Source organism: Mobula hypostoma, chromosome 9, assembly GCF_963921235.1.
Source record: "Mobula hypostoma chromosome 9, sMobHyp1.1, whole genome shotgun sequence".
Classification (NCBI taxonomy): Eukaryota; Metazoa; Chordata; class Chondrichthyes; order Myliobatiformes; family Myliobatidae; genus Mobula; species Mobula hypostoma.
In genome coordinates this window covers 52,668,595-52,692,753 of record NC_086105.1, presented here as the reverse complement: position 1 = coordinate 52,692,753, position 24,159 = coordinate 52,668,595, and the positions used below count along the sequence as shown (strand labels likewise).

Here is a 24,159-nt window from a genome sequence, read left to right as displayed (position 1 = left end):
ATTGAGTGATTTTGTTCTGATGAAGAGACACTGGTCGAGGCCTTAAGTTTGCCTTTGTTTTCCTGTGTCTCTTGTCTTCAGTTCTAGGCAATTAGGGATTTGATTCCCACCTTTTAAAATTGGCTACTTTCATGCATAGTGTAGGGCCCTTTGCTCACTGTCTGTAGTCTTGAGGAATGAGAAACAAGCACCTAGGTTTCCTGTTTTTAGTTGTACTCCAGACTTGATCAAAGCCTTTTATTGCTCTTGCTACAGACTTATGGTCCCTACACCATTCTTGTCTTGTTTCCTGATCACAGTTTCTAATTGAATCAGGATGTTCAGTCATGGCATCTTATTTGACCGTGAAGTCATTTAACTCTAAGCTGAATGTCCACTTGCTATTCCAGTAAGTTATCGAAGTTGTTACTCCGACCTCCACTGGTCCAGTGACATTTCTTGTCCAGGCCTTCATCATATTGCTCTCCATGTGCATAATCTAAATCTAACTGTGTTAACTGAGTTCAGTTCAGTTAAATGTTCTAACTAAAACATTCACTTTGTGTTGAGCTGCACTATGTCGGCAGTTCAGTATAGTATCCTGCCTTTAATGCACAAGAGTACTGTGACGTTATATATGGTCAGTAGGTATGAAATGTATAATGAGGGCTTGTTGGGTTTGTAAATGCTAAATTATGATAAAAGAACAGAGCAAGAACTATCAGCTTGTTCTTTTTAAGAGGCATTAGCAGGCTAGAGCAACACACAAACAATGCTGGAGGAACTGAGCAGGCAACACCTATGAAAGTTAATAAACGGTTGATGTTTCAGGCCGAGCCCCTTCATCGGGACTGGAAAGGAAGGGGAAAGAAGCCGGGGTCTTGGCCTGAAACATTGACTGTTTATTAATTTCCACAGATGGTGCTTGACCTGCTGAGTTCCTCCCGTATCTTGTATGTGTTACTCTGGATTTCCAGCATCTGCAGAAGACTCTCATGTGTTTAGTATTAGAAGGGCAGTGCAGATTACTTCCTTGAGTGCTGCTTGATATCTATGTATTTGGCTTTTTCCTCAGGTGGAGCTGAATGAAATTGAATCTCGCAGTGAAGAGTATCCACTCACCAGATCGTTTTGCTACCTAATAAGCACTTTGGTTGAAAGTTCCTTCCCCACAAACCTTGGGGCTGGGCTCCGTCCTCCAGGATTTGATCCGTATCTCCGGTTCCTCAGGGACACAGTGTTCCTCCGCTTTCCTACAAGGGCCTACAGGAGGGCTGCTGAAAAGGTGAGAAGTGAGCTTGTACTTATGGAACCAAAGCTGGATATTTCTTTTTGTCTTTTTCCCCCATTATGCTCCACCTTGTATCACTCCATATCTGCTCTTTGATGTAAAGTTTGAAAATACTTGGCAAGTGTTTATCAGAAAAGGTAATGAAGGGTCATTGACCTTAAATGCTAATTGTCAGCCTCTCAAAAGATGTGCCTTAGTCTGCTGAGAGTTTACAACCGTTTCTGTCCTTAGTTTGGAATTCCAGACTCCTCAATATTTTGTATTAGTCTTTAGCCTCTGTGAGACAGTACTGATTATTGACATGTGTGATTTTCCATAGTGGGAGGTGGCCGAAGTTGTGCTTGAGGTTTTCTACAAACTGCTGAGAGATTATGAGCCACGAGCAGAAGATTTTGCAGATCAAATGGTTGAGCTTCAAGGTAAGTGATGGAATATTGAGGATTCCCAAGACTAACTGTATCTCAATGGGATTTAGCTTCCAAGCTGGGATGAATGTGGTGTATTAATGGTTGTGCTTTTAAGACTTCCCAGGCTTCATGTAACATTTTGAAAGTCAAATTTAGTTTATAATTCCTTTTCCCTTTGCTTTTTTTACCCAATTTTGTGTGCTTTTGGATTTGAGAATGAAGTAGCCTACAAATCACTGCAGTATATTGCGGAAACTATTCTCTACCCTATTTCATCAGTACCCCTGCAGCAAGCTCTATTGCACTGATGTGACACTCCTATCCATTGTAAGCTATTGATAATGCCATTTTATGAATGACTGTGACGAAGGCCCGTCACTAACTATGGATGGCACATGGTGCACTCGGTAAAACACTCATCCCCAGCGGTAATAGTGACTCGGTCTGAACCAGAGCTGCTTCATGGAGCTGTCTCATATAGAGGCAGCAGCAACCTGCACAGGTGTGCTGATGGTGGAGGATACCATCTTTAATTGGATAATTGAGTTAATTAGCTTTTGGCTGGTCCAGGGGAGGGGCTTAGGAGTTATAAGCCTCAGGTCCCCAAGGCTTTGGGGGTTAGTTTTCTTTGGTGTTTAGTCTGAGAGTGGCACCTCAGTTTATTTTTGCGACTCAAGCCATCTGGTTATTTTTCTTAAACAATTGACCCACAGTTTTTTGTGACAGACTGCAATGTCAGTTAGTATTTAATAAACTGCACAGCAAGCAGGAAATTTGACCAGTTAACAGCATCCGTTATTGAGGATAGGCTCTTGACATTGGTAAATGATTGGTCACCTCACAAAAACTGAGAGCTTTGACAACTAGATTGTCTTTGGGTTGGCAGTCAGTAACTAGTGGGGCACCACAGGCCTCGGTCTATGTTGTGGCGTGGCACAGTAGTGTAGTGGTAAGCATAACACTATTACAGCACCAGTGACCCAGGTTCAATTCCACCACTGTCAATAAGGAGTTTGTAAATTCTCTTCTTGTCCATGTGGGTTTCCTCCGGGTACTCTAGTTTCCTTCCATGTTCCAAAGACAAAGGGTTAAGAGGTTAATTAGGTGGCCCAGGTTCGTTGGACCGAAAAGACCTGTTACCGTGTTGTAAAATAATGAAAGTAAATATATTCACTTGACCTTGGGGACTAAGTGTACATTGAACATAGAACAGTGCAGCACAGGAGCAGACTCTTCGACCCATAATGGTGTGCTCAACCAGTTATATTAGTTACCAAATGGCCAACTAAATTAATCCCCACTGCCTGCATAATGTCTGTATCCTTCCATTTTCCTCACATTCAGGTGCCTATCTAAACATCTCTTAAAAGTCTATAACGTATCTCCCTCTACCACCACTCCAGGGAGTGCATTGCAGGTACCTACCACTCTGTTTTAAATTTTAAAAAAACAACTTGACCCTCACACTTCCTTTGAACTTAACCCCCTTTCACTTTAAATGCATGCTTCTGCTAATAAGACATTTCAGCCCGAGGAAAAAGAAACTATCTACTCTATCTATACCTCTCATAATCTGTCAGATCTCCCCTTGGCCTCCCCCATCCCAGGGAAAACAACCCAAATTTGTCCGGTCTCATTATAGCGCATGCCCTCCACCTGGATGCTCTTTCAGAAACCCAACGCTACCACTTCCTTTGTTTCAAAATGCCCTGCATATTAATATGCTCGGCACTGCTCTCCCTATCTTCCATGTCCTTCTCCTTGGCACATACTGATGTAAAGTACTCTCTAAGGACTACACCAACATCGTCTGCGTCCAAGCAAATGTTCCCCCCTTATCCTTGAGTGATCCTGCCCTCTTCTTACCTATCCTCTTTCTCTTGATGTACAGTATGTGTAGAATAACTTGGGATTCTCTTTAATCCTGCTTGCCAAGGACTTTTCATGGCCTCTCCTGGCCTTCCTAATTCTGTTCATTATTCTATTTACTGTACATGTTGCAAACATGCCATATCTAATTCCAAAAAAGATGTGTGAAATGATTTGCTCTTTATCATTGAACCCTTAGGAGAACTCATGGTTGCATACAAGTCTCCAGGATACAATCTGATGTTTCACTTGCTGAATGACTCTCCAATGCTGAGTCTTTGTCTGAGTCTTTTGGAGGAAGGAGTTAAACTATTGGATACTTGTGCACCATTCCCTGGTAAGCAAAGAACAATGCACAGTATGATAATGAGTTAGGGTACTGATGTTTTTATGGTATTTTTATTAAAAAAAACCTCATAGTTCCTAAGTCCTTTTCTGCTGCTTCCTTGTGGCAACCTTTGTAACTAGCTCTGATGGCAGTGGAGATTTGAGCCTTCAAAGGTTGATGATCTCTTGAGTTTCACACAGCTAGCTAATGGGAAAGGTGTTACATTGACACCAATCCCATCAGACCCAGAGGTCTACTGGGTTGGATGGTGGATTCGGTGATGGCTATTGGGATGCGTCCAGTGCAATATCACAACAGACACAGTTTCACTTAGAACTGTTGGCTAGCAGCATTCACTTTTGTAAAATTATCTTTGAGTCACAGAACATCGTGTAAATAAAATGTCTTTTGATCTGGAAACTGTAATAAAGCTGATCTTCCCAGTTTTTTCAGTAGACCAGCTCTGGTGTTGACTCTACATGATGCAACAATTATTGAAACTAAAAGGGGTAAAATTCAGTTTGCAGACACTGGTTTCCATCTGAACACTGCTTTTGTTGATGATGTTTCATATTCCTGCTGCACATTTACTTTTGACTCAAATTGGTCATGACTGAAGCTAGCAAGACACTAAACTATGAACTTTGAGGAGAATCCTCTGATCAAAGCCAATTATATTTTTCCCGACATGTCAATACGTACCTCGGATTAAATTAATACAAGATAGTATAATGATGTTTCTTAAATATATTTGCAACTCGGGACAACCAAGTGTTTAATATCCTCCCATTCCCTCCCACCTCTCTTGCTCCTTGCCACTCCCCCCCCACCCCACCAGCCTGTTCACGCCTTCCCCATTCCAGTTCCTTTCCTTATCTCTTACTTGTTCTGTCCTTTTCTTTTTCTCCATCCCTTTCCTGTTCACAGCCTCTGACACTCCCCCCACCTCCAATAGCACCCCTTCTTCACCCACTGGACACCAGCATGATGCTGTTTTATTAATTGTGGGTTCTGTTCTACAAATGCTTCAGGTAAAAAGCACCTGGAAAAGGCAGTGGAATATTCTTTGGGTCTTCTGGAGCTGGCCCTGCAGAAAGAGAATCAATTCATGGATTGGCTGAGAGAGAGCCACTCATCTACCATAGCCACCCCGCTTGAACAGCTGCTGCAAGGCATCAACCCACGCACCAAAAAGGCTGACCACGTGGTCAACATTGCCCGGTGAGTAGAAGATGGATGCCAATTTTACACATGGCTCTTACTAATGCAAAGCTGTTAATAGCAAAGTCACTTCATGGAATGATGGAACAATAGATAGACCAGGGATTCCCAACTTTTTTTTTAAATGCCTTGGACCCCTAACATGGACCAAAGAGTTCATTAACCCCAGGTTGGGAACCCCTGAGACAGAGCATTAGAGGAGGGCAACTGGTCCATCATATGTTTTGTGCATTGAGCAATCCCAAAAGACTCCTTCCTCTTCCCTTTCCAAATATACTGATGAGTATTAATGTAATGTTCTTAGGTACATGGGTGAGAGGGGTATGGAGGGATATGGTCTGGGTCCAGGTTCATGGGTCTAGGCAGAAAAGCAGGTTGGCATAGACTAGATGGGTTAAACGACCTGTTTCTTTGCTATTGACTCTTTGGAAAACAGCTGTCCACCTTGGAGATCCTACTCTTTATGATTTCCTGAAACACTGCATGATCATTTTGCTTCCTTTATCCTTCAGTTAATTTTTTACCCTGATGCCAAAGCTTATTCTGGGACTTGCCCTAACTTTCCCATGGAGGTTCTGTTTTCCAGCCCAGACTGGACATGGATTAGTGCAACCATTGATATTAGTCTTGTAGGATGCTGCCAGGGATGCTCATCACTGGACACAAGCATTTTACTGGTAGAAGAGGAAAAACTACAAGTTGCTGGACTTAAACCACTAACTGCACAAACCCAGACGGTTCTCCAGTTGTTCCATGCGCCACGCTGATTTTTGGTTGTGCACTTGGATCCTTCCATCTCATTCGTTGCGGAATGGCCGGTCCCTGGAATGTGTGCTCCAAGAACTTTTCAGTATCTCATGCAACCTGCACTATTTTCACCTTGAACTTGAACTTGTGCTGGAGAAGTTAGAGGCAGTAGGTATAGAACTATACAGGGCTCTTTCAGTACCATTGAATTCTCTTGACATCAGAAGAGCAGGTAACTGATGGACGCTGTCTAACCTTTTATTTAAAAGTCATATCATCTCACAGTGATGTATATTTATTATTTGTTCAATATTTGAATGTAATTTGTTTGCAGAGTACTCGACTCTCCCTCCTCATTCTTTTGCTGCTGGCCCTCAAGATAATTTGAAGTTTTGAGAACTTTCCTTTTTCACTTGATGCACATTCCGCTCGCAGTAAATTTCTTTCATCAATATTTAGTAGTCTTGATTAAACTCTGTTCTGAACCCACCAGTGCTGTGTGAAAGCTGAAGTCATTACGAATGCATGGTTGGGCTTATACTTAAGGCTGTTTTGACTTCAACATGTTAAGCTCACAAAAGGCTGCAGCTATCTTGGCGAAAACTAACTGTGTGCCACAAGTAAACTGTTGGGATGTTGAAAATCTGAGTAAACGCTGGGCAAAAGTTTTGATGCTCCTCCTGTTCCACAGTTACCTGTGCCATGGAAGTACCAACCCTGATTTGGCCTTTGGAAGTGCTAAGATTCTGTGTTACATCACACGGTACCCAAATATTCAGGTGAAACTTGTGGGAGACTTCACTCAGGACCAGGTAAAGTGCAGATTTCTATTACTGATGATTTGCTTTGAAGCCCAAGACACATAGTTGGATTATTGAATTACTCTTCAACAAAAAGTTGTTTCAGCAATAGCTATTAAGTTTTGGAAGAGCTAGAAGCTCCACAGAAGGATATAATTTAAACTTGAGCTGCTAGAGTAAGTGATGGCCAATTGACTGTCAAATTTTAGTCCACAAATCAATATTTGTCACAATAGCACATATGGTCAAAAAATAATATTAGCGTACATCCCTGACTGGCATGGCCTGGTGATTGATGGTGCATGGGATGTTGCCTTGGAGCCATGTTTCTGTAAAAACAAAACACGGCAGTTTCTCATTTCATGCTGGGTCAGATGCATACGAAGACAATCGAGTTTATCTTCCAGGGAGTGAACATAAGAGAGCAGCACTGGCGGGAGAGCCGGCCTACAGGGGCCAGCCCCCAGTTCAGCATGGTTTCTAGTGTGCCCACCATGCCTCCTGTTCTCTCCCACACGGCCTCTGACGCCTTCTCCCTGGGAGGATTATGAAGTCATTACAGGGTTACAGTAACTGGCCACTTTGGTATTTAATCTGAGGACTATTATATAGCATAGCCCAAGAGTACCACTAACAGAGATACTTAAACTCTATACCTAATATCTAATGCATGCACTACCGGGGGTGTTTGCTGTTGCTGATTATGTAGAAGGATGGTTATTGTCTATCAACTTGAAAAGGGCTTAAACAGAAGCAGGGTTCTAATTACAGATGGAGAAAGCAGCCTCTGGACGTTACCTTGTCTGTCCATTTGACCGAATAATCGCAAGCTCCTTCTTTGTCCTGCAGTCATTCCAAGAGAATCCATGATATATAGCTAGCATTTTATTTATTTTACACTGTATGGACATAGCAGTGTTGACAAACTTCCCCAAGCGTGTATCCCTGTGACGTTGTTTCACTCCTGTCTTTATGTAGACTGCAAGCGAAATGTTGATGGGTGGTTTTGTGGAGTGTTTGGATAGCGAAGGTGCAGAGGAAATGAATCAGCCTGAAGATGGTAGGTACTAATGTGGGAAAGGGTGTATGGATTAAGGGTGGGTGTGGGGGAATGGAGAAATGGATGTCCGGATTAAAATTACATGTTTTTATTTCTACTGAAAATTTTTCCAGCAGTTGGTTTAATACTGATAGTGGAATTAACTGATGTGGCTTTGTTTCTAGGGGAAAAGGGTATTTTAATCCCAGCTGAGACTCCAAATTTCAAAATAAATGAAAGGTGAAGACAATAACCAAACTGCTGGAGGAACTCAGCAGGTCAAACCGCATCTGTGGAGGCAGAGGGATGGTTGACATTTTGGGTCAAGACCCTGCAGCACGACTGGGTGTAGAGGGAAGATAGCTAGCATAAAGTGGTGAGACAGAGGGGCGAGATGAAGGCTGGCCAGTGATGAGTAGCACAAGCTGAGAGGAGAATGGGCTAAAGGCACCAGTTGGGGAAAGGGAAGGAAAAATTTTTAAAAAAAGAAAATGGTGAGATGCTGTAGAGTTCTGAGATGCATATCAATTTGAGTGCTCTTGTATATAATTTGAAAAGGCTTGTATGCAGGTGCAGCAATAAATTAACAAAACAAATGGAGCGTTAGACTTTATTGATTGTGGAATAGAGATCTCAAGTAAGGAGTTTGCACTTCAGATATTTAATGTGAGATTGCATCTAGAGTAAAGTTGTAGAGTGTTAGCATTATTTAAGGAAGAATGTTAATGTGTTGGGTTGATCTAAAAGGAAAGATTGTTTAACCAAGGTTTGTATTTGTTTAAGTTTATAAGAGCAAGAGGGGTCTTTATTGAATTGTATAAAAACTTTGCAGTCACTTGATAGGATGGATGTGGAAAGTAGGAAAACCTCGAACTAGAGATCACTGTTTAAAAGTAACTTAGACTTAAAATGTCAACACCTTTTTCTTTCCAAAGATGCTACCTGATCTACTGAGTGATGGCAGCCTTTTCTGATTTTATTCCAAATCTTTGGCAACCCCGTCCCTGACACTGATTTTTTTTAACCCCTCCTACATATCTTCACTCTTACTGCAAAAAAAAACTTCATTGAATTCACAAATTTCTCATCACAGCTATTGTTCCAGAGAAGAAGAGCAGCTTGGTCAGACATAACATAAAGATTCATATCCTGAACTTGCTGATAAATTCCTTGGAACTGAAAGCACCCAACTTGGCACTCTACTTGCTGGGTTATGAGATCCGAAAGCCAGTGAATGCTACTAACCTGCAAGATCCAGGTAACTTAAACTTAGTCTTATTCCTTGTGCATTTGTGACTGGTGCTCTGTTTCAAAGAAGGTGAGTGTTTGGAAGTATATTTCTCTTCATTATATATACTATGTGTCTTCTAACATTGCCTTTTTGTTTAGAGGGGCCATTTTCCAAATTAGGTTTAATGCAAAGCAGACTAAATTTAATAGGCTGTGACAGTGCTGTACAGCTGCAACAGTGCCCCTCGCATGCTCTTCCTCTTCCTCTCCCTCCTTCTGCTTCACACCTCATGCAGTTGCACCATTCTACTGGCCCTACACAGTCTGATTGAACAAAAAATTTGTTGAATGTTGGTATCTACTATGACTTTATCTAACTTGATTATTTTAAAATATAAATAAGGAGTCCTTGGATGTCCACGAACCTGCCTTCACTCCATTTTGAACATTCTTGAGAAGGGCACAAAGGGAAGGAATGGACCCCTTGTTGTCAAAGAGTGTCCACATTTGGCTGAGCTTTGCTATCAGGTAGGAACAGCTTATCCTGCTTTCTGTTGATGGAAATGCTAGAATTGCTTCTGTCAATTCGCTAAGCAGAACACCTGATTGTTTATTTATATTTGCATCTGCTTACAAATGAAATAGTCTTCAGTCTCAACTGAAAACTGCCATGAGGTTCTCATTTGTTATTCCCAGGATCTGAATGTCAGGGAAAAGGCTAATATTTATTACTTACCCTAAGTGCCTCTGAATTGAATGCATTGGTAATTTGTTCAGAAAGTACTAGGGAGGTAACCATATTATTGTGCCACGCAGAATGCTGGAGGAACTCAGCAGGACAGGCAGTTATCAATAGAAAAAAGTACAGTTGACGTTTTGGGCTGAGACCCTTTGGCAGGATGAAGGGTTTTGGCCTGAAAACGGAACAAGTGCTACACATACCCTTACACTTCCTCTCTTACCACCATTCAGGGCCCCAGACAGTCCTTCCAGGTGAGGCGACACTTCACCTGTGAGTCGGCTGGTGATATACTGCGTCTGGTGCTCTCGATGTGGCCTTCTATATATTGGCGAGGCCCGACGCAGACTGGGAGATCGTTTCGCTGAACATCTACGCCCTGTCCGCCAGAGAAAGCAGAATCTCCCAGTGGCCGCACATTTTAATTCTGCATCCCATTCCCATTCTGATGTGTCTATCCACAGCCTCCTCTACTGTAAAGATGAAGCCACACTCAGGTTGGAGGAACAACACCGTATATTCCGTCTGGGTAGCCTCTGACCTGATGGCATGAACATTGACTTCTCAAACTTTCGCTAATGCCCCACCTCCCCTTCGTACCCCATCCGTTATTTATTTATTTATATACACACATTCTTTCTCTCTCTCTCCTTTTTCTCCCTCTGTCCCTCTCACTATACCCCTTGCCCATCTTCTGGGTTTTTTCTCCTCTCCCCCTTTTCTTTCTCCCTAGGCCTCCTGTCCCATGATCCTGTCATATCCCTTTTGCCAATCAACTGTCCAGCTCTTGGCTCCATCCCTCCCCCTCCTGTCTTCTCCTATCACTTCGGATCTCCCCCTCCTCTCTCACTTTCAAATCTCTTACTATCTCTTCTTTCAGTTAGTCCTGACGAAGGGTCTCAGCCTGAAACGGCGACTGTACCTCTTCCTAGAGATGCTGCCTGGCCTGCTGTGTTCACCAGCAACTTTGATATGTATTGCTTGGCCTGAAAAGTCGAGTGTACTTTTTTCCATAGACGCTGCCTGGCCTGCTGAGTTCTTCCAGCATATTGCGTGTATTACTTGGATTTCCAGTATCTGCAGATTTTCTCTTGTATATTACCGTGTCACATTGCTGGACGCATTTCATTTAGTTCTGGGTAAGGCTGCAGTTTTTCCTTCCCTGAAGGACATCAATGGACCAGGCCTGTTTTTGGGGCTAGCATTTTATTTGAGAGTTGTTCAATTGTTGAAAGATAATTCAAACTCATTTTGCCAGATCAGTGACCCAGGCCTTTGGACACATTCACAGATTTTTGATAGTAGTTGCATCAAGGGGGATATAGTGTTGTTGGATAAATGAAGTTGAGGTACAGGTATGCTGTGATCCAATTGGACAGGCTCAGGAGGGCTGGATGGCCATCTTCTGTGTTCCAAGAGTATATTAAAGGTGGTGTAAATTACTTGTAATTTAGGTGACAAAGTTGCTTTGGTACCCAGGCAAGAGAAGGAATCATACCTGACATTCTGTCTGAATGTTTTGTGTGTCAGAAGTCTCTGCCTGCACATTGATATCGTATATGGGCCGAATCTGCCTTGGTATGTTGCGCCCAATCTTGCTTGGTGGAAAAAACAGAAAATGCTGGAAGCAGTCTTCAGCTTACACAGCTTCTGTGGAAAGAGAAACACTTTGAAACATAGAGAATGTCTGGTCTGGAAAGTCAGCTGGCTTTTGACACGAAGGCGGGTTGAGTTATAGGTAGTGAGAACAGTTGTCTAAGGGTACAGAGAAATATAGATCACCTGCAAAGTTGGGCAGAGTAGTAACAGATGGAACTTAATTCAGATTAGTATAATACAATGTATTTTTTGGTGTTCTAATACTAGCTGGATATAAACAGTAAACAATAGAGGCCTCAAAATAGTTGATGTACAGAGAGAGATCTTGGGGTGAAAGTTCATGCCTCCCTGAAAATAGTGACATGAGTGGATGAAGTAGTGAATGCTTGCTTGCCGTTATAGGCAGGGAATCTAAGAATTACAACTCATATAAGAGTTAGCCTGACTGGCCTGTTGAGGTATGACATATATCCACCTTTGTCTTGAATGTACTTGGTGACTGATTCTCCACAGACCCGTTTGGTGTAGATTCCCAAGGTTCATTCTCATCATAGACCTAGATGGCTGAACTTTTACACTGAGATTGTGACCACTGGTACAAGACAAGTTATCTATATATAAACAAAAATATCTACCATATTTAAGCTCCAGCAGAATTGCATAGGTTTCAAAAGACAACTCTCCTTCATTATAATGATCTTTATTCCTTAACTGTATCCCATTGTGATTCTGACCTATGGTGATGTGATTGGCTTTTGATTTTGGAATTAAGTGCTGGTGAAGCCCATGCTTTTATGGAACAAAACTGGAAGGTAGAGATCTTAAAGATAAGATCTTTTAGTCTTCATCTTTAAGTTCCAGCAGAATTTCATGTTTTAAAGAAAACTCTCCTTCATCCCACCTTCGGAGAGTATTGGCCTAGCCTGCTCAATCTCCATGTCGAACAAACTCACTCTTCCAGCAGAAAATACAACTCAGCAGATCAAGTAGCATCTGTGGTGGCAGTGGGATGGTAGAATTTCGAGTTAAGACCCTAGATTCAGACCTGGATGCTGCTTGACCCTTCAAATTCATCCACCAGTTTAATTTTTGGTCCAGATTCTAGCATCTGCAACTTCTTGTATCTCCGCTATGTTAGCTTTTGTATTGGAGCAGAGTATTTATAAAGACCAACTTGTGGAACTGTATCCTGTGCACTCATCACTGTTGGAGGATGATTGAAGAAAGTGTCCTTGGTGACTGTGGAATAAGACCTTATTTAAAACAAGTGCATTGATAGCAACACACACAAAATACTGAAGAAACTAAGCAGGTCAGGCAGCATTGATGTTAGTGTTCTTTGATCCCATGTGGTCAAACCAATCAAATATGTAGTTCCTTCTTCTTATGACTAAATAGTTCCTCGTGTTTCCTAGGTGATTTACCAGTTGTGTGCTTACTCCGATACCTCGGGTCCAACCATGCGATATTTGAGAACGAGCCAAGATTTTCTCTTTTCTCAACTCCAACATCTGCCCTTTGCAGTTAAAGGTAAACTAATGTCTGGAACTTATCCTGTCTTCTCTCTTGAACTCTCTTGTGTCAGTAGATGTACCATTTCCTCATGCTTTTTTTCTCCCTCTTTTGAATCCCATTTCTTATTCCTTGTCCTGCTGCAATTTTGATTCAAGGCTAGTCTTTTGCTTTCAGCCTTTTTGCTTGAGTTTCTTCTTGTAATGGAGACTTTGCATTGCATAAGAAAGTGTGCATGTCAAAATAAATAGCCATTCTGTTGAAAGTTGGAAGAATTTCTCTCCGCAGGTCATGAGATCTCAGCCTTGAACCAGATGTCTTGGCTGATGAAGACTGCTGGGATTGAACTGCGTGTGACATCTCTGAATCGGCAACGTTCTCACACACAGCGTCTCCTCCATCTGCTGCTCGATGATGTGCCGATGCGTTCTTATACCGGCAAGTACTTAAGAGTGCAGTGGTATAATAAAAATCATAGAGCATAAAAGGACCTGGGTTAGCTGATGGTGTCCATGCAGGCTCTTTGCAGCGTGCATGGACATAGTTAGTTTTGCAGCTGAAATTGTACATTTTTTTTTCCTTTTTACTTTTGGGAAGTTAAAATTGAATATTATTTCAGTCCTCTTTCAAGCTGGAGCATTTGGTTTGCAGTATAAAAACAAAATTATCTTTATGTTTTGTAAGTCTGTGTTCTTAGTTTACATCTTCTACCTTTGGAATTTCCTTCTTTTCATTGAAACATATCATATTAAATCGTTTTTGGGTTTGGTGTATGAAGTATCATCATGTACCAAGATACAGTGTAAAGCTTTTGTTTGCATGTCCTCCAGTCAGATCATGCCATCCATAAGTACAGTGAGATAATGAAAAGGGAAGAACAGAATGCAGAATATAAGTTGTACTTACAGGGAAAGTGCAGGTAAACAAAGTACAAGGGCCTTGATGAGTTAGATTCAAACTTGTGTAACTTCTGCCTGACGAAAGAAGGGAGAAGGGAGAATGTCCGGAGTGAGAAGGGTCCGCAATTATGTTGTCCACTTTCCTGAGACGTGGAAAGTATAGATAGCGTCACTGGAGACGAGGCTAGTTTGCTTTAACTGTCTGTGTTACGAGAACATTCTTTGAATTGCTCACTTTTGAATTTATTGCAACTAGATGATCAAAAGTGACATCCAAGCAGTTTTATTTTTGCTGAACTCTGACAACCAGATTGTGCTGAAGACTTTGTTGCTTAGCCTAATGTGTCTTTTGGGTTCCCATACTGAGGCAGCTCCTCTTGTCTAATGGAGTGGGAAACAGGTATTCTGCTGATGGGTAGTCGTAGATGATGTAGCTGCTTTTGACAATTGTGATAACGGCAGAGGTGGTAGAGATGAGAAGTTGAGGGTGGGTGGTAATGTTCACAGAGATAGCTTTGACTGGTGGCTGAGTTGGATGTGGTTAAAGTACTGTCTACATCAACTGTCTGTTAAAACCCCTTAAAGGAAAATATTGGTTTATTATTGTCAAATGTACTGAGATGCAGTGAAAAGCTTTTGTTTATGCGCCATCAAGACAGATCATTCCATCTAGTGATTCGTACATTCTTAGAATTGAGATTTAAGAGTGGAATGATTTTAACTAATGAGTGGATCTGCTGAAAACTATTAGCTCTGGTGCATTTTGGGTCATGGAGTTATATAGCAAGGAAACAGGCCATACAGTCCAACAGCTCCCTGCTAACTAAGATATCTATTTGAGCTATCTCACGGTGCCTAATGTCTACTGAGCTGTGTCCAGTAAAGTTAATTAGACAGTGCCTTATCATGGATGTCTGCAGTAACACTACTGGCTCAAGTACTGGCCACTGGTGTATAGTGTCAGCAAGGTGAGCTAATGTTTTAACTGACATCCTCTTACAATAAACAACAGGAATTCTGCAGATGCTGGAAATTCAAGCAACATACATCAAAGTTGCTGGTGAACGCAGCAGGCCAGGCAGCATCTGTAGGAAGAGGTGCAGTCGACGTTTCAGGCCAAGACCCTTCATCAGGACTAACTGAAGGAAGAGTGAGTAAGGGATTTGAAAGCTGGAGGGGGAGGGGGAGGGGGAGATGCAAAATGATAGGAGAAGACAGGAGGGGGAGGGATGGAGCCGAGAGCTGGACAGGTGATAGGCAAAAGGGGATACGAGAGGATCATGGGACAGGAGGTCCGGGAAGAAAGACGGGGGGGGGCGTGACCCAGAGGATGGGCAAGAGGTATATTCAGAGGGACAGAGGGAGAAAAAGGAGAGTGAGAGAAAGAATGTGTGCATTAAAAAGAGTAACAGATGGGGTACGAGGGGGAGGTGGGGCCTAGCGGAAGTTAGAGAAGTCAATGTTCATGCCATCAGGTTGGAGGCTACCCAGACGGAATATAAGGTGTTGTTCCTCCAACCTGAGTGTGGCTTCATCTTTACAGTAGAGGAGGCCGTGGATAGACATGTCAGAATGGGAATGGGATGTGGAATTAAAATGTGTGGCCACTGGGAGATCCTGCTTTCTCTGGCGGACAGAGCGTAGATGTTCAGCAAAGCGGTCTCCCAGTCTGCGTCGGGTCTCACCAATATATAAAAGGCCACATCGGGAGCACCGGACGCAGTATATCACCCCAGTCGACTCACAGGTGAAGTGATGCCTCACCTGGAAGGACTGTTTGGGGCCCTGAATGGTGGTAAGGGAGGAAGTGTAAGGGCATGTGTAGCACTTGTTCCGCTTACACGGATAAGTGCCAGCAGGGAGATCAGTGGGGAGGGATGGGGAGGACGAATGGACAAGGGAGTTGTGTAGGGAGCGATCCCTGCGAAATGCAGAGAGAGGCGGGGAGGGAAAGATATGCTTAGTGGTGGGATCCCGTTGGAGGTGGCGGAAGTTACGGAGAATAATATGTTGGACCCGGAGGCTGGTGGGGTGGTAGGTGAGGACCAGGGGAACCCTATTCCTAGTGGGGTGGTGGGAGGATGGAGTGAGAGCAGATGTACGTGAAATGGGGGAGATGCGTTTAAGAGCAGAGTTGATAGTGGAGGAAGGGAAGCCCCTTTCTTTAAAAAATGAAGACATTTCCCTCGTCCTAGAATGAAAAGCCTCATCCTGAGAGCAGATGCGGCGGAGACGGAGGAATTGCGAGAAGGGGATGGCGTTTTTGCAAGAGACAGGGTGAGAAGAGGAATAGTCCAGATAGTTGTGAGAGTCAGTAGGCTTATAGTAGACATCAGTGGATAAGCTGTCTCCAGAGACAGAAAGATCTAGAAAGGGGAGGGAGGTGTCAGAAATGGACCAGGTAAACTTGAGGGCAGGGTGAAAGTTGGAGGCAAAGTTAATAAAGTCAACGAGTTCTGCATGCGTGCAGGAAGCAGCGCCAATGCAGTCGTCGATGTAGCGAAGGAAAAGTGGGGGACAGATACCAGAATAGGCACGGAACATAGATTGTTCCACAAACCCAACAAAAAGGCAGGCATAGCTAGGACCCATACGGGTGCCCATAGCTACACCTTTAGTTTGGAGGAAATGGGAGGAGCAAAAGGAGAAATTATTAAGAGTAAGGACTAATTCTGCTAGACGGAGCAGAGTGGTGGGGCCACTCTGCTCCGTCTAGCAGAATTAGTCCTTACTCTTAATAATTTCTCCTTTTGCTCCTCCCATTTCCTCCAAACTAAAGGTGTAGCTATGGGCACCCGTATGGGTCCTAGCTATGCCTGCCTTTTTGTTGGGTTTGTGGAACAATCTATGTTCCGTGCCTATTCTGGTATCTGTCCCCCACTTTTCCTTCGCTACATCGACGACTGCATTGGCGCTGCTTCCTGCACGCATGCAGAACTCGTTGACTTTATTAACTTTGCCTCCAACTTTCACCCTGCCCTCAAGTTTACCTGGTCCATTTCTGACACCTCCCTCCCCTTTCTAGATCTTTCTGTCTCTGTCTCTGGAGACAGCTTATCCACTGATGTCTACTATAAGCCTACTGACTCTCACAACTATCTGGACTATTCCTCTTCTCACCCTGTCTCTCGCAAAAACGCCATCCCCTTCTCGCAATTCCTCCGTCTCCGCCGCATCTGCTCTCAGGATGAGGCTTTTCATTCTAGGACGAGGGAAATGTCTTCATTTTTTAAAGAAAGGGGCTTCCCTTCCTCCACTATCAACTCTGCTCTTAAACGCATCTCCCCCATTTCACGTACATCTGCTCTCACTCCATCCTCCCACCACCCCACTAGGAATAGGGTTCCCCTGGTCCTCACCTACCACCCCACCAGCCTCCGGGTCCAACATATTATTCTCCGTAACTTCCGCCACCTCCAACGGGATCCCACCACTAAGCATATCTTTCCCTCCCCGCCTCTCTCTGCATTCCGCAGGGATCGCTCCCTACACAACTCCCTTGTCCATTCGTCCCCCCCATCCCTCCCCACTGATCTCCCTCCTGGCACTTATCCGTGTAAGCGGAACAAGTGCTACACATGCCCTTACACTTCCTCCCTTACCACCATTCAGGGCCCCAAACAGTCCTTCCAGGTGAGGCATCACTTCACCTGTGAGTCGACTGGGGTGATATACTGCGTCCGGTGCTCCCGATGTGGCCTTTTATATATTGGTGAGACCCGACGCAGACTGGGAGACCGCTTTGCTGAACATCTACGCTCTGTCCGCCAGAGAAAGCAGGATCTCCCAGTGGCCACACATTTTAATTCCACATCCCATTCCCATTCTGACATGTCTATCCACGGCCTCCTCTACTGTAAAGATGAAGCCACACTCAGGTTGGAGGAACAACACCTTATATTCCGTCTGGGTAGCCTCCAACCTGATGGCATGAACATTGACTTCTCTAACTTCCGCTAGGCCCCACCTCCCCCTCGTACCCCATCTGTTACTCTTTTTAATGCACACATTCTTTCTCTCACTCTCCTTTTTCTCCCTCTGTCCCTCTGAATATACCTCTTGCCCATCCTCTGGGTCACCCCCCCCCGTCTTTCTTCCCGGACCTCCTGTCCCATGATCCTCTCGTATCCCCTTTTGCCTATCACCTGTCCAGCTCTCGGCTCCATCCCTCCCCCTCCTGTCTTCTCCTATCATTTTGCATCTCCCCCTCCCCCTCCAGCTTTCAAATCCCTTACTCACTCTTCCTTCAGTTAGTCCTGACGAAGGGTCTCGGCCTGAAACGTCAGCTGCGCCTCTTCCTATAGATGCTGCCTGGCCTGCTGCGTTCACCAGCAACTTTGATGTATGTTCCTCTTACAATGTCCTTTCACAGGTCTTGATGGCAGTGACTGCATGGATTTTTGAGTGAGAGTAGTGAATGTATCCCAATTCCATAGAATTGCACCTGTTTGTATCCAGTGTGTATAATAAATGAAGGGATAATTTGAGTGGTTGAATATCAACCAGAGAATGTAAGAAACTGTGCAAAATGAATTGTTGCAATTTGACCTCTGTTTATCTATCTGAGCAAAGGTTATATTCAGACTCCCTTCTGTTACCAGAATCTGGACTGAAATGTTGCTCTATAGCTGATAGCATGTGACCTTTTTATTCATCCTTCAACATTCTGCTTCCTGCTAAACATCAATGAGATATCTGGGTGAAGGGTGACTACTGTAATTGCTCCGAATTGGCTGAGCAAACCACATACTTCTGTTAGGACCATTAGCAATTGGCAGTAAATGTCAGGCTTGTCAGCAAGATGCTTGTTACCAGGATTCTTCAATCATTTAGATGTTTTAACTGCTGTGAAGATTTATCAGAACAGGAAGTATTTTCACAGAATGTTTACTTTTGCTCTTCATTGCTTGGAGCTTCACAGTACGCTCCTGATTAATATTGAATGGAAGTGTCTTGTCGTTGCTATATATGCAGAGCAAAACAAATCTATTTGACCACCAAAGACACTATTGCATTGAAAGGTTCCAAATCTTCCACTGCAAGGCAATTGGAGAATGGGTCCTTGTTTAGGTGACCTACAGACTTAGAGTATCAGAAGCAGGTTTATTATCCCTGACATACATTGTGGAATTTGTTTTGTTGCAGCAGTACAGTGCAAGACACAAAAATATAAAATAAATTACAATAAGAAATGTATATTAAAAAAGGGGCGCAAAAGAGCGAGGAGAACAGTAATGTTCATAGACCACAGGATAGCAACTGTTTGTAAAAGTTGAGTGTTCGTGTTCAGGCTCTTGCACCTTCTCCCTGATGGTAGCAACAAGAAGAGGGCATGTCCTGGGTGATGGGGGTCCTTAGTGATGCCACCTTTTTGAGGCATCACCTTTTGAAGATGTCCTTAATGCTGAGGAAGCTAGTGCCAATGTTGGAGATGGTTGAGTTTACAACCCTCTGCAGCTTTTATTTTGATCTTGTGCACAGGCCTCTCCATACCAGACAGTGATGCAACCTGTTAGAATGCTGTCCACGGTACAGCTGTAGCAGAGTCTTAAGTGATATACCAAATCTCCACAAGCTCCGAATGAAATATAGCCACTGGGGTGCCTTCTGTGTAATTTCATCAATACGTTCGGCCCAGGTTAGCAGTTCAGGGATGTTCAGGATGACATGGTGGCGTAGTGTTTAGCACAACGGTTTAGGGTACCAGCGATCTGGGTTCAATTCCCACCGCTGCCTGTAAGGAATTTGTTCATTCTCCCTGTGACTGTAGGTTTTTTCTGGGTGCTCTGGTTTCCTCCCACAGTCCAAAGATGTACTGGTTGGTAGGTTAATTGGCCATTTTAAATTGTCCCATGATGATATTAAGGTTAATTTGGGGGTTGCTGGGCAGCACAGTTCAAAGGGCCGGAAGGGCATATTCCGTGCTGTATCTCAATAAATAGGTAAAAGGTGTTGACACAGAGGAACTTGACTCTGCTCACCCTTTCCACAGCTGGATCCTGGAGGAGGACTAGTGTTTCTTCCCTCCCCTACCTGAAAGGTCCTACTGATGTTGAGTGCAAGGTTATTGTTGCAGTACATTTAGCACTGCGATTTATCACACTCCTGTACACCATCTTGTTGCAATCTGAGATTCTGCCGACAACAGTTAGCAACAAATTGGTCGACAACAGTATGAACAGTTGATTGTATTTTATCTCGTTATGAAAAGTCAGTTATGACAGTAGTCAAAGTAATCTCCCTTGTGTTCATCAACTCTCTATTTTTTTGTGTGCTTGTTCTAATTGATCTTCATGAATATCATAGTATAATGTACAAAAGTACTCATTGCTGCTTCATGTTGATGCTGTTCTGATCCACCAGTTGATGCCGAAGGAAGTCTTGAGGAAGATATGAGAACCATCACTGGGTTTCTACAGTTTGACAGCATCTCCAAAGGTATTATTATGTTCCATCATCTCTCTGCTCATGATCGGCCAGTTGGCATTTTGCGGCTTGGTGATAGGAGGAAAATGAATGAGTTTTAAGAGGTTCCAATGTGGCCATATACATCATTGTTTGAATGTTTATTTCACCTAATAATTTCATGGATTTTGATGCTGGTGGCTCCTGAAAAACCAGGAACATTGTATATTATGAACTGTTGTGTATTGGCAAAGATTTGTGTTGATACCTGGCTGTCTTTCATTTGGTTCCTCCATATGTTATATTCTGAGTTAAGACAGTAAAGTTATTTCTCAGATACATTCATGCCTGTTGTTATTCCATATGACATTCAAAAAGAGATATTTAAATTTGTGTCCCTAAATTTGAATCCATTTCGTTAATATCCTCATGCACCAATTTTAAATAATTGCTATTATTAGTGAAAAGCAACATTGTAAGGTTGAAAGAACAGACCATAAGACAGTGCGAATTGGGGCATTCAATCCATCACATCCATTCCGCATTCCATCATGGCTGATTTAGAATCAGAATCAGGTTTATTATCACTGGCATGTGACGTGAAATTTGTTAACTTAGCAGCAGCAGTTCACTGCAATTCATAATCTAGCAGAGAGAAAAAAAATAATAAAAATAAAAAAAAATAAACAAGTAAATCAATTACATATATTGAACAGATTTAAAAAAGTGCAAAAACAGAAATACTGTATATTTTTTAAAAAGAAGCAGTGTCCACAGATTCAATGTCCATTTAGGTATCGGATGGCAGAGGGGAAGAAACTGTTCCTGAATCTCTGAGTATGTGCCTTCAAGCTTCTGTACCTCCTACCTGATGGTAACAGTGAGAAAAGGGCATGCCCTGGGTGCTGGAGGTCCTTAATAAAGGACGCTGCCTTTCTGAGACACCGCTCCCTTAAGATGCCCTGGGTAGGCTATTACCCAAGATGGAGCTGACTAGATTTACAACTTACTGCAGCTTCTTTTGGTGAAGCAGTAGCCCTTCCATACCAGACAATGATGCAGCCTGTCAGAATGCTCTCCACTGTACAACTATAGAAGTTTTTGAGTATATTTGCTGACTTGCCAAATCTCTTCAAATTCCTTTCTTTTTCTTTCTTAATCTTTTTATTGATTTAAAAGAAACATAAATACAAACAAGAGGAGAATTATCTCAAATATATATCAATAACGCTACAAACCGAGATTAAGATGGACGTTATCAAAATCATACATATTGTTAAGCTAGTATAAAATATATAATTTAAAAAAAAGAAAACAGCAATTCTCCTCATCAGTTCATAAAAAGGAAAGAAAAAATATTGAATTTTAAATGAAGAAAAAAAACCACTACACTATATAAAAAAAAGAAACAAAAAAGGGACTGGGCAGTCAAACTCCTAATAAAGTATAGCCGCTGTGTCGCCTTCTTTATAACTACATCGATTTGTTGGAACCAGGTTAGATCCTTAGAAATCTTGACACCCAGGAACTTGAAGCTGCTCACTCTCTCCACTTCTGAGGATTGGTATGCGCTCTTTCGTCTTACCCTTCCTGAAGTCCACAATCAGCTGTTTTGTCTTACTGACGTTGAGTGCCAGGTTGTTGCTGCGGCACCACTCTACTAGTTGGCATATCTCACACCTGTATGCCCCCTCATCACCACTTGAGATTCTACCAACAGTGGTTATATCGTCAGCAAATTTATAGATGGTATTTGAGCCATGCCTAGCCACACAGTCATATGTATATAGAGAGTAGAGCAGTGGGCTAAGCATACACCCCTGAGGTGCGCCAGTGTTGATCGTCAGCGAGGAGGATATGTTAACACCAATCCACACAAATTGTTGTCTTCTGGTTAGGAAGTCGAGGATCCAATTGCAGAGGGAGGTACAGAGGCCCAGGTTGTGCAACTATTTAATCAGGATTGTGGGAATGATAGTATTAAATGCTGAGCTATAGTCGATATAACAGCATCCTGACGTAAGTGTTTGTGTTGTCCTGGTGGTCTAAAGCCATGTGGCGATCCATTGAGATTGCTTCTGCCATTGACGCGATAGGCAAATTGGAATTGGTCCAGGTCCTTGCTGAGGCAGGAGTTCAGTCTTGTCATGACCAACCTCTCAAAGCATTTCATCACTGGTGATGTGAGTGCTACCGGGTGAAGGTCATTAAAGTCATTATCCCTCTGAACCGCATTCTCTTGTCTTCTCCCTGTAACTTCTGATGCCCTTACTAATCAAGAACCTACCAACTTCTGCTTTAAATATCCAATGATTTGGCCTCCACGGCTGTCTGGGGATGAACTCCACAGATGCACCACCTTCTGGCTGAAGAAACTCCTCCTCGTCTCTGTCCTAAAAGGGTGTCCTTGTATTCTGAAGCTGTTCGCTCGTGGTCCTAGACTCCCCCTACTATTGGAAACATCCTCTCCACATCCAATCTATCTAAGCCTTTTAGTATCTGATAGGTTTCAATGAAACCCCCACTCCCCATTCTTCTAATCTGCAGTAAGTACAAGCCCAGAGATACGAAACACTCCAATGACAGGACATCCTTTCTTTGATAAGCGGCCCAAAACTGACCAATGCAGACTGCACTGTGATTACATAAACCATTTTCAGCAAATATAATGGGGCAGATTGCACTGAAATCTTTCCAGTGGGTCTGGAGTAGACCTGGCTAACAGTTGGCTTTCTCTTAAGTCTAAGGGTTTCTATATACTGTGAGCTGAGTAACTTGAAATCTTTTGTACCTTGCCCTTCAGTTGGATAGTGTTTCTAATGTAACTCCATTCATTTAAGGTGGACTTCTAACTCTAGTTTCTCAAATTTTCTGGTGGTGTAGAAGGAGGTTGCGCAGTATTTAAATCAGTAGTGCTACTTTTTGTGTTAGCTGTTAGATTTCACCTACCTATAAACCACTTCCAATTGTCCTACCATGAGCCTATACTTGGGGTAATTTACAGTGGCCAACTAACTTATCAGCAAGTGCATACTAGGAATGAGGGTGGAAACCAGAGGACCCAGGGAGAATCAAGTCATCGGAGGGAAGATTCAGATTTATTTATCGCATGTACAAACGTATATAAAAGCATACAGTGAAATGTGTTGTTTCCATTAACAGCCAACGTGGCTTGCAAATGTGGCCACACATTCCAGCAGTAACAAAGCATCCCCACAATGTTCAGCAGAATAACACAAACAGCAGCAAAATAAAATAAAATAAAGCAGTAGAATATACAAACTGACCTCCAAACCCATGACAGGCTGCCTCCGTGCCTCCGGTCCTTGGCCCCGGATTGGGGAACACACAAACTCTACACGTACGTCATCTGAGATCAGGGGGTTGAAGCTAGCTTGCTGGAGCTACGTTTCAGTAGCACTACCTGCAGCACCACTGCCACATGAAACTCAATTTAGCTAGGTTGATTTTTTAAATTATTTCACTGTATAGATGTTTTTAATTAGCTCAAGTGAGTTTTTCAAGTAAATTTATTATATTTTTCTTCCAAGTGTTTTTGTTAAACTTAGATTGAATTTAATTTCGAATGCTTTCAAAAGCCACTAGAGTGGTATTGGGGGTTCATCTGTAATGCATTGACTCAAGAATCGGTCCGGGTTGTGGCTGCGTGTGCTTAATGCGGCTGTCGGCTGAGCAATCACTAATTTGGATTCCCTTAGGAATGCATAGTTACTGGAAATAGCTCAAAAGAGTTTACTGTGACAATTGATGTTTGAATATTGTTCTTGATTTAGTACGGCGAAAGATCCTCAGTATTTTGGACTCGATAGACTTCTGCCAAGAGAGCACAGAAGAGCTCCATCTGGACTTCTTTGATCGTGCACAAATTGAGCAGGTCATCCACAAGTGTGAGCACAAGAATCAGCAGGGCCAGACTGTCTGCAACGTGAAGGTAACTGAGTGTGACCTGGGTGTGTGTCTGCCTCGCCGGCCTGCTTGCCCTGTCAAACCCTGCCTCATTCACTATCAGCTCCTTGCTGGCTTTCAGCAGAGTGCTCTCATCAATCCCACTCCCAGTTCATTTCTCTGTAGCC

The 24,159-nt window shown here is 43.0% G+C and overlaps 1 protein-coding gene across 1 annotated transcript in view; it reads left to right on the top strand.

Moving 5' to 3' along the window:
• Window positions 1-24,159, top strand: part of nup205 (nucleoporin 205) — a 136,842-nt gene that overhangs the window by 59,791 nt on the left and 52,892 nt on the right. The window contains exons 15-26 of the mRNA XM_063058283.1: window positions 1,055-1,264; window positions 1,590-1,689; window positions 3,746-3,883; window positions 4,906-5,095; window positions 6,534-6,654; window positions 7,621-7,702; window positions 8,775-8,939; window positions 9,315-9,439; window positions 12,665-12,779; window positions 13,050-13,199; window positions 20,024-20,098; window positions 23,860-24,017. Of these exons, the coding sequence (XP_062914353.1) occupies window positions 1,055-1,264; window positions 1,590-1,689; window positions 3,746-3,883; window positions 4,906-5,095; window positions 6,534-6,654; window positions 7,621-7,702; window positions 8,775-8,939; window positions 9,315-9,439; window positions 12,665-12,779; window positions 13,050-13,199; window positions 20,024-20,098; window positions 23,860-24,017 (1,629 nt within the window). The remainder of the gene's footprint in view (window positions 1-1,054; window positions 1,265-1,589; window positions 1,690-3,745; window positions 3,884-4,905; window positions 5,096-6,533; window positions 6,655-7,620; window positions 7,703-8,774; window positions 8,940-9,314; window positions 9,440-12,664; window positions 12,780-13,049; window positions 13,200-20,023; window positions 20,099-23,859; window positions 24,018-24,159) is intronic.